Source organism: Chiroxiphia lanceolata, chromosome 16 (genome assembly GCF_009829145.1).
Source record: "Chiroxiphia lanceolata isolate bChiLan1 chromosome 16, bChiLan1.pri, whole genome shotgun sequence".
NCBI classification, from domain to species: Eukaryota; Metazoa; Chordata; class Aves; order Passeriformes; family Pipridae; genus Chiroxiphia; species Chiroxiphia lanceolata.
Genome location: NC_045652.1, coordinates 14480538 through 14492521, shown reverse-complemented (window position 1 = coordinate 14492521; position 11984 = coordinate 14480538). Strand labels below are relative to the sequence as shown.

Genomic DNA, 11984 nt, shown 5'->3' with positions numbered 1-11984 from the left:
TTTTTTTCTTCTGCAACAACCATTCCCACCAAGCCACGTTTTGGCAGCTCAGCCTTGACAAGACATCAGAGACTCCCCCCCTCCCAGCACTGCCAGCCTGCCTGTGCCCTCCAAACACACTTCCCAACATCCTCAACCCGTGTCCAGCCCATCACCGTCCTGTTTCCATCCAAATCCCCACCGCTGCCCACCACCCACCGCTGAGGGGATGCACCTGGATCCCTTGGGAGATCCCTTTGTCCCCTGGCACCCAGGGGGGCTGGCACAGCTCCCCACCCCTCCCGGCACATCTGGGCAGCTGTGCCCGCTGGCAGCGCCCGCGTGGTGCTCCGGCAGCGCCGTGACATCAGCGCGGTTTCCTGCCCGCCGGCACTGCCGCGCCGTGTGCTCTGCCCAGAGCCCAGAGCCCCGCGGGGTGCTGAGCCCCAGGCAGCCCCCAGGCACCCCTCCAGACCCCCGGTGACAGCCATGGAGTCGGTGGCTCTGTACAGCTTCCAGACGACGGAGAAGGACGAGCTGCCCTTCCAGAAAGGGGACACCTTGAAGGTACCGAGGGCAGGGGGTCACCAGCCACGGGGGGGGTTGGATGCTGTTGCTTTTGGGGGAGAGGGTGGGCACAGGGCACGGGGTGACACCAGTGCTTTCACTGCCCCTGGTTTTGTTGCCTCTTTGGGGCCCTCTGTGGGGTATAAGGAGCCAACCGTGAGGATTTTGGGGTGCAGAACAGCATTCCCAGCGGTGGGTACCGCTTGTCTGTGCCACCAAGCACATCTCCAGAGAGGGACATGCCCAGCTGGCACACATTTTTCCTGCCCCACTGAGGCACTGGGGGCTGCAGGGATCCAGCAGCTGGGAGCATGTGCCCAAACACCCACCCAGGCACTGGCATCAGGACAGGCTCTTAAATGCCCCCTAGGAATCCCAAAAAGCATCGGGGGGGCTCAGAATATCCCTGGGGGGCTGTAGCCCTGCAACAGGGTGAGAGCACCCACACCCTCCCCTCCTGTCCTGTCCATGGGGCTGATGCTGCAATGCTGGCAACTCCTCCCAGTCCCCCAGCAGCGTGTAGCCCCCCATGGGTGCAGCCACCCCAAGGAGGAGTGAGGGCATGTCCTGGCTGTAACCCAGGGCCCCAAACCCCCGTGCCCGTCCCTGGCTCCCAGCGTGTTTTCCCCGTGGCCCCAGACCATGACCCAGGGTTTCAGATCCTGTTTGCACAGCTGTGCCACCCCCGGGCCCCTGCGTGGGATGCTGGAAAATGGTGTCACACACAAGTAGGTGTCAGCACCCTGCTCTTCTGGGGCACTTCCTCCCATGGGGCACCCACTGCCACTGTCCTGGGGGGATGTGGGGCCTGGCTGATGTCCCAGCTACTCTAGGGACAGATTTCACTCTCTTCCCTCATCAGGGGTTTGAGACAATGCCGGGCACATCCCAGCTGTTGGCATCCATGGCAAGCCAAGGAGGGCTGGAGGGAGCATCCAGGTGCCCCCAAGCCCCCCCAGACCATGTCACTGTTGGCAGAGCCCCCTTTCCCCAGGTTTTGGTGGGTTATGTGGGGTCTGGGGCAGCAATGGGGGTCCCACTCAGCCCCTCTCCCAGGGGATCAGCAGCCAGGCTGATGCCTCCCTGTTCCTCTCCCACCTTAGATCCTCAACATGGAAGATGACCAGAACTGGTACAAGGCTGAGCTGTTTGGCTGCGAGGGCTTTGTCCCCAAAAACTACATCAAGGTCAAGCCACACCCGTAAGTGCCATCCCACCGTGTGGGGAAGGGGAGCTCGAGCACCCACCACCCAGGCAGCGATCCCAGCAGTGCATCCCAATTCCCAAAGGTCTGCCACGAGCCAGGGTAGTCCCACACTTGGGGAAACTGAGTCACAGAGATGGGGTCTGACTGCTCAATCAGCCTGCCATTGCCACCACAGCCCCAGGGGGCAGGAGGCAGAGGAACACCCACGTACCCCCAACACACCAAAATCCAACCCTCACACCGGGCTGCCACTAAATAAATGATAATTGGGGAACAACAAAGCGTTACGGGATTACAACTGCATTAGACACAATCCTATTACCGTGTTATTAAAGCCCACTGTAATCCATCCCTGATTTAACCTGTGTTTTATGTATCATTAGCCCCCGGTAAACCACATTTAAATGCCAGAGCAAACGCGTGGGCTCGAGGCAGCCTGGGGCACATCCCGCTGCCTCTCCAGCTTCGGGGTGGCTGAGGTGCAGCCTCTTCTATGCAGCACCTGGGGGGTTGACTCTGTGCTGAAATCTGTGGCTGATCGTTCATGGGACAGGTAGCAGAGGGTCTCCACGGCCTGAGGGTCCGAAATGCCCGGACATGGCCTTGGCAGGGATGGGAGATGGGGACTCTGCTCCTCCACCTCCTTTTGGCAGCTGCCACCAAAGCAGGCAGCAGGGTTTTATCCTGGCATGGAGGGTTTTCTGCTCTACACCTGGAAGGGCTGCTCCCATGAGGGGCCAAGGGACACGGAGGAGGGGACAGGCAGCAAAGTGGGGGACGAGGCACGTGATGTGAGCGGGCAGGTGACAGGATGCGGTCGCGGCTGTCAGCGATGCTGCGCTCACCCTGCACGTGGGAACACCTCTGCACCCACAGCACGCTGTGGTGCCTCGCCCCACAATAAATCTGGAGGGGGAGGGAAGGGAGTGACTGCTGTGGGGGGCTCCCAGCCCTGTGTGGAGCCCTATGGAGACCCCTCTCCTGCCGGCAGCGGGGCTCTCGCTGCCTCCATCCTGCGGGGTGGGGACGTGGCACTGGGGTGTCCCCGGGTGTCCAGGACTGCCCGTGTGGCTCAGCCCGGTGTCCCTCCCAGGTGGTACGCGGGCAGGATCTCCCGGCAGCTGGCAGAGAAGCAGCTCCTCAAACGCAATCACGTGGGAGCCTTCCTGATCCGCGACAGCGAGAGCACCCCGGGGGAATTCTCCATCTCTGTCAAGTGAGTGGCCCTGGGACACGTGGCAGGATGGGGGTCCCTGCAGCTCCCACTTTGGGGACTGAGGCATCAGGCCACCCTTGCGTGGGGTCCCTGTGACAGTGCTGGGGAAGGGGCGAGCACCCTGCCCGGCCCCTGCCACCTCGAAGGGGTTGGGGGCTGCAGAGCCATGTCCCGGTACATCCTGGCACAGCCTCGCACAGGGCTTTCCTTTCCTTCCTCTCCTTCCCCCCCCCCCCCCCATATCCCCGCGCTCCGCCTCCAGCCCTCTGCTTCCTGCTGCCTGCACCGCTGGGTCCCTCCCAGGGGCACCCCTAAACACAGCCCTGTGGGTGAGGATGGAGCTGGGGACAAGCTGCAAGCACAGCCCAGGGGACACGGCCTGCGGGAACGAGCTGCCCAGAGCATCCCCAGGGATGAAGGGCTGCAGCATCCCGATGCCTTTGGCATCGACAGCCAGGGCAGAGCCTATCTCTAGGCATCTCATCCCATCGCTGCCCCTTCCCTGCCCCAGCTGGGGGAGCAGGAGCCGGCCCCAGGCCAGCCAGGCACTTTCTCACACTGCTAATCCCTAATGAAATGTTTCAGGAGGTTCTTGCCCATAATGAAAGGGAGCCGTGCTCTGCTCTGCGTCACCAGTGTGGCAGGTCCTGCCCCTGCCTGGGGCTCTGGCAGAGGCAGGTCCCTGCAGTGCAGACACCCTGACCTGGCACCCCCAGGTACACTCCAAGGGGTGCTGGCATGGGGGGCTGCGAGGGAAATCCTGGCCTGTCCCATCCTCCTGCAGCTTGGGGGTCCCCAGGAGTGCAGGGAAGCTGGGAGCCCAATCCCAACATTTTCAACCTCCTCCCCATACATGCTGAGCTGAGACCTGCAGCTCTCACCACACGTTCCTCAGATGTGGCCCTGGACAAAGCCACTTGCCCTACACATGGCTGGCACACTGCCCTCCCTGAGCCCACGGGCATCCCGCTGTGCCAGGGCCAGGACTGAGCTTCAGTTGCCTGTGGGATGAGTTGTAGCAGGTCTCAGCTGTAAGCCCTTGTTGCAGGACTAGGAGTGACCCCAGTCATCCCCACCGTGGCAGGATGAGTATAGTGAGACCCCTGGGCTCCTTCCAACCTCCTCAGCACCTCCAGATTTTCCTACCTTGCCAGAAGAGCGTCTGGGTGCTGCCAGCATCCCAAGGCCAGGATAACATCCATCCTCCTTCCACAGCTACGGGAAGCACGTCCAGCATTTCAAGGTGCTCAGGGAGAGGAACGGCAAGTATTTCCTCTGGGAGGAAAAGTTCAATTCCCTCAACGAGCTGGTGGATTTCTACAGGACGACCACGATCGCCAAAGAGCAGCAGATCTTCCTCCGGGACGAGGACCAGAGCCAGGAGGTACAGCCATGGAAGGGCCATGGGGACACGCAGAGCTGGGGTGTGGGGTGATGGCACAGCTGCTCCCAAACCCCTGTGTGTGAGCTCCCTGAAGCCTCAGCGTCCCCATAGAGGGGGGACAGGGACATCCTTGGGACACCTGGCCCTCAGCTCTCCAGGGTGGAGCAGGAGAGGGTACAGCAGCAATGCAGGGAGGAAAAGCCCCCAGAGCAGCTCAGCGGGACAGAACAGGGCAGGGCAAGGCAGGTCACTCTGGGTACTTACCACCATCCCTTGGGCCAGGGATGCTACCCAGGGCGGGTGGAGAGCTGACCAGCCCAGGATAGGGCACAGCCAGCCTGGGGCAAACTCCAGCAAAGCCAAGCCCTGTGGAGGCAGCAAAACTGGACCTTGGGAGCTGGGATGGGAGAGGCTCCAGCACCCAGAAGGGCCTGGGAAGGACCTGGGAAGGACAGGAGTGGCAGCTGCCTCCAAAGGGAAGGGGTCCCCTGAGCACCCATCTCGGCTCTCCCAGCAGCAGGAACAGGGAGTTTCCTGGGCTCTGGGGTGCACCCCTGCACCCCAGGCTCTTCCCTGCATCCCACGCTGCTCCTCTGCACCCCAGGCTGTGTCCTGCACCCCAGGGTGTTTCCCTGCACCCCAAGGTGCTCCTCTGCATCCCTGGCTCTGCCCTGAGCCCCAGGCTGTGGCTGCATCCCAGGATGTTCCCCTGCACCCCAGGGTGCTCTCCTGCACCCCAGGCTCTTCCTGCACTCAGGGCCATCCCCAGCATTCCATTCTTCCCATGGCAGGATTTCCCTAGTTTCCTTCTCTCCCCTCAAAATAGGCACCCCAAGCCCTCCCAGGGCTGGTCCTTGTCCCACAGTGGCACAGTGTCCCTGTCACTCTGGGGACCCAAACAGTGCAACCTGGTGCAGAGGGGCTGGGATGGGGACCCCTCTCCCCCCACCAACCCCTGCCCTCCACTTCCCTCCAGGTGGGCAGACCCCGATTCGTGCAAGCCCAGTTCGACTTCCCAGCCCACGAGGGCTCCCAGCTGCCCTTCCTCCGCGGGGACATCATCGAGGTCCTGGACTGCCCTGACCCCAACTGGTGGCAGGGAAAGATCTACGGCCGGGTCGGCTTCTTCCCTCGGAATTACGTCCACCCCATCCGCAAGTGACCCCCCCCGGCCCCGGGGGCGCGGCAGGACCCGCCCCACTGCCCCCACCCACCGGAGCCGCTTCGTGCCCACACACGGACTGTGTGTCCCTTCATCCCCACAGCCATGAAAACTTTTCCAGAGCCACAGTCCAGTGAGATGACAGCAACAGAGGGGGAGAGCAAGCATCCCCCAAAGCTTGGCTCCTCTCCGGACCCTGTAAGCGAAGAACCCACCTCCAGGGAGGGCTGCAGGCAGCCAGGATGCAGCTGGGCTCCGTGACCCCGTGGAGGGATGCCAGGACTCAGGGTTCCAGGGAAGGCTGATCCAGGGGGATTCAGTTCTGTGGGTGCTGTTCATAGCTGCAAATTGTGGCTTTATAGTATTTTTTTTTTTATTTAGAGCTAATAAAATGAGTTCGGGTGACACCCACGAGTGTGACTGCTCCTTTCCCACCGCTGCCAAGGTGGTCCTGTCCTGAATTCATGCCCCCTCTGCTTTGGTATGGTTTTGCTCAATCTGCAGCCCCCATTTTTCCACCCAAATCCCTGTCCCAAACCCCTCCCAGGGACTTGTTGCCCTCACAAGTGCCCCCCCCCACCTCACACCCCCTGGAAAGCACTCAGGGTCTGCAGTGCTGAGAACACCCAGCTCACTGCACAAGTGGATTTAAACATCATGTGTCCCAAGTGTGACAAATAAAAGCTATCACCCAAATCCCCATTTTCCCCCCCTCCCAGCAGCTTTCCCTCTCTCCAGGGGCTGGCTGAGCACTAGGCAAAATAGGCATAACAGAAAATATTGACACACATCAGGACAACAGCATTGATGCTGCAGACACGGGCCCAGAATGGAGGTTCTGTGGTGTCCTTGAGGGCCACAGCTGGGGGTCCCACGGCCTTGGATGGCTGCTGGATGTCTGGGTTGGATGAGCAGGAACCTGGCACAGAAATAGAGTGAGTGTGGGGGACAGACGGCCCTGGGGACCAACCACCTCCTGGCAGGAGATATCTGTGCCATCCTGCTGCCCGTTACAGGCAGGGAGTGGGGGGCACTGCTGTGCCTCCCCTGCCAGACACCCCCGAGGACACACTCACCATCAGAGGGTCCCTGGGATGTGCCACACACAGAGGGCTGGGGGGGTTCCTGTGAGAGGGTCCACCAGGTGAGATCCTTCAGCTGGAAACCAGGGTGAGATTTACTGAGAAACCCCGCCCAGCCCAGACCCCTGTGGGGACCCCCTGGCCGAGCTCGGGGTGCACAGGGTGACACTTGATGTCTCCATCCAAGGAGATCCAGTGGGAGGACAGGGTGAGGGGTCTGGGTGCCCCACTCACCTGGGCTGGGGGCGGTGGGGGGGTCAGCAGGCTGCCCCCCACCATGACAGCAGCTGTGGCAGTGGCCAGGAGCACAGCAAAGTGCAGGTAGTGGATGTCAGTGAGCAGCCAGGGCCGCTGGTCGGGGACCCCACAGCGGGGTGTGGGGTGTGCCAGCTCCAGCCCCAGCCTGGCCAGTCCCAGCGCCAGCCCTGCCATCAGGCCCCAGAAAGCTCCCTGCAAAGCCAAGGTGTGTTGGGGGGTGGTTGGAACAGGATGGTCACCCCACAGCAGGGACAAACCCCTCGGAGCTGCTCCTTCCAGCCAGCCCTGGGAGAAGGTCCAGTGGACCCTGCGTGTTGGGGCACGGTTGAGCCCTGGCCTCCCCTCTGCAGGGGATGTCCCCTTCCACCCCCATTGGCCATGCCACACTTGGTGGCCATGCATGGCAGCACCTGCCACCTCCTCCTCCTCTTTTTCACACCAGACACCCACCAGCTCCCAGGGGAACACCAGCCAGGCTCGGTTCCTCTCACCAGCCCCTCCAGCATCACCCCCTCCCTTCCTCCTCCTTCCACCAACAACCCCCCAGGCCCTGCTGGGTTCCTGGGAGCAGGGCAGACAGGGGGGTGTTGGTACCACCCATGTCCCCAGGCTGTCCCCAGGGCCACCCCAGTCGTGTACCTGCTCGTTAGCTCGGGGCCAGAAGACAGCCAGGACGAAGACAGCAGTGACAGGAGGAGCCAGGTAGCTGGTGACAGCCTGGATGTAGACATAGAGCTGGCCACCACTGGAGCTCTGCAGGATGGGGATCCAGACCACGCTGAGGGCCACCAGCACCACTGTGACCACCCTGTGAGCAGTAGGGAGGTGGTGCAGGTGATGTTCCTGTCCCACCTGCACTTCTTGTCCCACCTGCAGCGTCACTGTGGCAATGGGGGTCCCCAAAACCAGGGTCCCAGTGCCGGTGCAGGAGATGCAGGTGGGTCAAGGAGAGGACACTCGCTGCTGGGTGACATCCCCAGGGCCACAGAGGGTGCTAATGATGCCTGTGCTGGTTCCATTCTGGGCAGGTGAACACTCCCCAGGCCCCTGCCCAGCCCCAGGGGGCTGCTAAACTGGACCCCCCCATGGGGAAACACCAGGCAAAGGGCACTTTCACTATGAAAAGCCACCAGCTGCAGGTGTTGGGTGCTCTGGCCAAACTTGCTCTCGGCATCCCCGTGTCCAGTCAAGGCACCCAGCTGAGAACTGGGGACCTGAGCTGAGCTGCCCCGTGCTCAGCTGCCCTGGCCAGGCTCTGACAGAGGGGTGTGTTAGTCCCCAACATCACCCTGACCTCATCCTCGCCCAAATCCCAGCCACACCCCACAGCATCACCCTCCTCCGAAGCACGAGGGGTTGGCCAGACCCCAGATTTTGGGCCCAAGCCCAAAATGGGCAGGACCCATCCCAAAAGCTGCCATATTTATAGCTCAGCCTGGCTTATTTACAGCTTCACAGAATTTCCTACATCTCCATCTGCTCATCTCGAAAAGCAGAAGTAGGAAAAAATAAGAGAAAAAATAAGCCATGAAAGCAGCTCTAGCCAGAGCCCCCACTGCTGCCAGGTGCTGGGGAAAAGGGAACCAGCCTGAGCATAAAATACACACCCTGACCCACGGGGTGGGAGAAATCCCTCTGTTCGGAATGTTTGTGAGCCACAGAGGAGAAAATCAGAGAATGAATGGAACGGTTTGACTGGGAAGGGACCTTAAAATTCATCTCATTCCACTCCCTGCCACAGTCAGGGACACTTCTCACTAGACCAGGTTGCTCCAAGCCCTGTCCAACCCAGTCTTGATGCTAAAGGACTGTGGAAAAACACAGGAGTTCTGAGTGTGGCAGGAGCTGGGAGTGCCAGGCGTCCGTGCCCTGCTCCACACGCAGCCCGAGGTGGGTGTCTGGGCAGGGAATGGAGAGCAGCAGCTGGCACAGCCTGCTGCAGGGCACTGGGGGAATTTGGGAAGGATTGGGTGTTCCAACCACCACGCCACCGCCTGGGCACGGAGCACACATCAAACACCAGCGGGGATTTCCAGCCAGGCACCACGGCCCAGCAGGAGCTCAAACGCCCAAGTCCAGGAACTGGGAGCTCTTTCTGATCCTACAATCAAAGCCCTTTCCTCCCTGTGCTGGGAGGGGGTTGGAACGAGACGTGATCTCCAAGGACCCTTCCAGCCCAAACCATTCTGTGATTCCACGATCCCTGGATGGGGCATCCCCACCCCGGTGGGTCCAGGGGGGCGATTGGCCTCCCCTGGCAGCTCCTCAGGAATAACCCCAGGCTGCCTGTCTCTATCTATGCTGGCAGGTAGGAAAACATCAAACTTGCAGCTTAAATAGCTTTTTTCCCTCTCCAAAGCGCTTATCGTTGGCTCTATCCCCGCGATCCGCAGCGTCCTGCTCGCACTAATCACCCGACACGCTAATGAAGCGCCGGGATCCACCGCAGCAGCGACTCCCGCCCCGGGCGGGCAAAGCCCTTTGCAAACACTCATTATCCATCCTCGGGAAAGCTGTCCTGCGTTGTCACACCCTTGTCACCGGCAGCGAAGCCAGTGCCAGGGAGGGGCGAGGCAGGCCCTGAAGCAAGAGCCCTTCTTCCCGTGGGGGAGCACGCGAGACCACCGTTCCCCAGCATCACTGCCCATCCCCTTCCCACCCTCCGGAGCCGGAGGATGCCCAGAAACAGCTGCTCCTGCAGCCGCTGGACCAGCCAGCCCTCCCCGCAGCCCCAGCACAACCCAGCCAAAGCCCTGACCCAGATTCCCTCCTTGTTATTGTCTGCCCCGCGCCGAGGACGCTCCCGGCCCCGTGGCACCGTGCCGGGCATTCCGCAGCGCTGACTCCGCCGCCCCGAGCGCGGCACCGCGGGCGGGTTCCCGGGCTGCCCGCGGGCACCTGCCGTCCCACGGGAGCAGCCGGGGCGTGTGTGGGCAGCGCTGCCCTTCGCCACGCGGCCAAGTTCCCCCGTGTGCTTCGTGTGCGACCTCAGCCCCGGGAGCAGCTGCGGCTTCCCGGGGGGAAGGGGCTGGAGGCGGCGGGGAGAGGCTTCACACCGGCCAAACCGTCTCCATTTCCAGGGCTTTCATACATAAAACAACACAAGGGCTTGCATAAACCAGGCTGAGCACAGGCATTTTTCAGGCTGGACTGGCCCCACCAGTCTCTCCGAAACCCCCGGTCACTACCTGCCCACGAGGAGCAGCTCCCAGTCACCGGCCCCCGGCCTCAGCTTCCTCCAGATGTCCATGGTGAAGAGGGTGCTGCTGCTGTTGAATATGGAGGTCAGGGATGACATGAGTGCTGCCATCATCACCGCGATCATCAGACCCCGCAGCCCTGGGGAGGAGAGGAAGTGTCAGGGAGCAGCTGAACGGGTGAGGTGGCATGGGACAACCCCAGGATAATGCCTAACCCTCTGCAGGCACACTCTGGGGTCTCCTCTGGGGCAAGGATGGGGTTTGGGAACCCCCAGCTGCACCACAGGATGCTGAGACCCTGCTGTCACCCACAGGGTCACCCACATCCACTGACCTCACTTTTGGAGCCGCCCTCGGAGGGGCTGCGTGGGCTGTCCCATGCACAAACCCACCCAGACCATCCATGGGGTCCCCCTCAACACAAACCCACCCAGACCATCCATGGGGTCCCCCTCAACACAAACCCACCCAGACCATCCATGGGGTCCCCCCCAACATCCAAGCCATGGCAGCAGCTCCAGGTTGTGGCAGAACCCAAGGGAGATGGGGTGACCCCTCCCACCCACTTACCACTGGGCATCAGCTCCACCACCAGCTTGGGGTAGGCAATGTTGGAACAGCCCACGGCAGCCCCGCAGACACGGGTGCACTCCTCGGGGTCCACACAGGCCACGGAATCTGAGGGACAGAAGCAGGTGACATGTTGAGACCCCTCACAGGGCAGGGGCCAGCCCTGCAGCCCCTCTCACCCGCTCCCACTGTGGCAGATATTGACCCTTCACCATGGCCAGGGTACCCAGACTTTTGCAGGGGACGGGGTGGAGAAACAGGGAGCACACCCTGTGTGGAAATCCACCTCTGCCACCCCCACTCATTATCCCATCAGCCTCAACACAGAAGGATCCATCCCAGCAGCATCCCCTCACCTCCTCAGCACCAGTGGGACCTACCACCACAATAAATCCAGTGACAGCTGCCCTGGGGGGACCTCCAGAGCCCCACCAGGACCTGGGGCCACAGCCAGAGGTGGCAGAGCCCCAGGGCAGGCACTGTCCATCCCCATACACAGGGGCCAGCCCGGTTCCTGCACCGTTGTGGCAATTTCCCGGGCATGGGCAGCACCAGCAGCTCCCAGGACACACATGGCACCACGCCAGGGCCATCAACGCCCAATTATTTCTATGGCTCAACAAGCACTGAACCCTTTCTTTTTTTTTTATTGTTATGCTCATAAAATATTGAAATGGATGGAAATTAGTGTCAGGCATAAATATGGATGGGCTGCCTGGCTCTCCGGTCCACACCCACCCTCCCAGGAGCACGGGGACGAGCACGGGTGATCCCTGTGATGACAGGGAGCATCATCCTGGTTCTCCTGTGTGGTGACCCCCAACCCAAGTAGGGGGCAGCCCTCACCCCTGGTTTGCCTGAAACACCAGCTGGTGACACCTTGGGGCTTTCCATAAAGGAGCGTGGGGTGCGCTGGGAGTGGGACACAGTGTGGGCAGACCACAGGCAATGCTCAGCACATCCCAGGGATGTCGAAAGCTCCCAGCCTGGGCTGCCTTTCCCCAAGGTGAGAGCCAGTGCTGGGGCTCCAGTGACTCTGTCCCCCAGGAGCTGTGAGTAAAGCTGCCATCACCGTCCCTGCCTCAGTTTCCCCTCCAAACCACCACCTTGTGCTCGGCTCCATGCAAATGGTTGGTGGCTGGAGGGTGGAAGGTGCTCCAGAGGGCAGGGAGTTGTCTGGGTGTTGTATCCCAGCCAAAACGCCCATCCCAGGGCTCAGCTCAGCCATGGAACCCCTCGGTGGGACCCCGGAGCGTGCGGGAAGTGGGAGCCAAGCCCAACAGAGTGGCCAGAGCCCACAAGCCAGGAGCAGAGCCCAGTGCTGGGCCCCACTGCCTCTTTTAGGCCCTCTGCTAGAGA

The 11984-nt window shown here is 61.6% G+C and overlaps 2 protein-coding genes across 4 annotated transcripts in view; one reads left to right on the top strand and one right to left on the bottom strand.

Moving 5' to 3' along the window:
* Positions 1-374: 374 nt before the first annotated feature.
* On the top strand, positions 375-5925 carry GRAP (GRB2 related adaptor protein). Its single transcript, XM_032703554.1, has 5 exons — positions 375-546; positions 1650-1747; positions 2847-2969; positions 4185-4353; positions 5330-5925. The coding sequence occupies exons 1-5, from the start codon at positions 469-471 to the stop codon at positions 5513-5515; spliced, it is 654 nt and encodes a 217-aa protein (XP_032559445.1). The 5' UTR covers positions 375-468; the 3' UTR covers positions 5516-5925.
* SLC5A10 (solute carrier family 5 member 10) overlaps positions 5578-11984 on the bottom strand; it is a 40337-nt gene continuing 33930 nt past the window's right edge. The window contains exons 10-15 of one of the 3 annotated variants that reach the window (XM_032703542.1): positions 10626-10733; positions 10044-10194; positions 7495-7663; positions 6832-7047; positions 6550-6673; positions 5578-6515 (exon numbers count right to left, since the gene is read on the bottom strand). In XM_032703542.1, the coding sequence (XP_032559433.1) occupies positions 6268-6515; positions 6550-6673; positions 6832-7047; positions 7495-7663; positions 10044-10194; positions 10626-10733 (1016 nt within the window). In that variant the 3' untranslated portion in view covers positions 5578-6267. Of the gene's footprint in view, positions 6516-6549; positions 6674-6831; positions 7048-7494; positions 7664-10043; positions 10195-10625; positions 10734-11984 lie in introns of those variants that run through there. The other 2 variants (XM_032703543.1, XM_032703544.1) reach the window with 2 other exon arrangements.

Excerpts from the sequence above, each read along its gene's own strand:
- GRAP (XM_032703554.1), top strand. The coding sequence starts at position 469 with ATGGAGTCGGTGGCTCTGTACAGCTTCCAGACGACGGAGAAGGACGAG. Across the intron at positions 547-1,649 it reads AGAAAGGGGACACCTTGAAG|ATCCTCAACATGGAAGATGA; the intron begins GTACCGAGGGCA and ends CTCCCACCTTAG. Across the intron at positions 1,748-2,846 it reads ATCAAGGTCAAGCCACACCC|GTGGTACGCGGGCAGGATCT; the intron begins GTAAGTGCCATC and ends TGTCCCTCCCAG.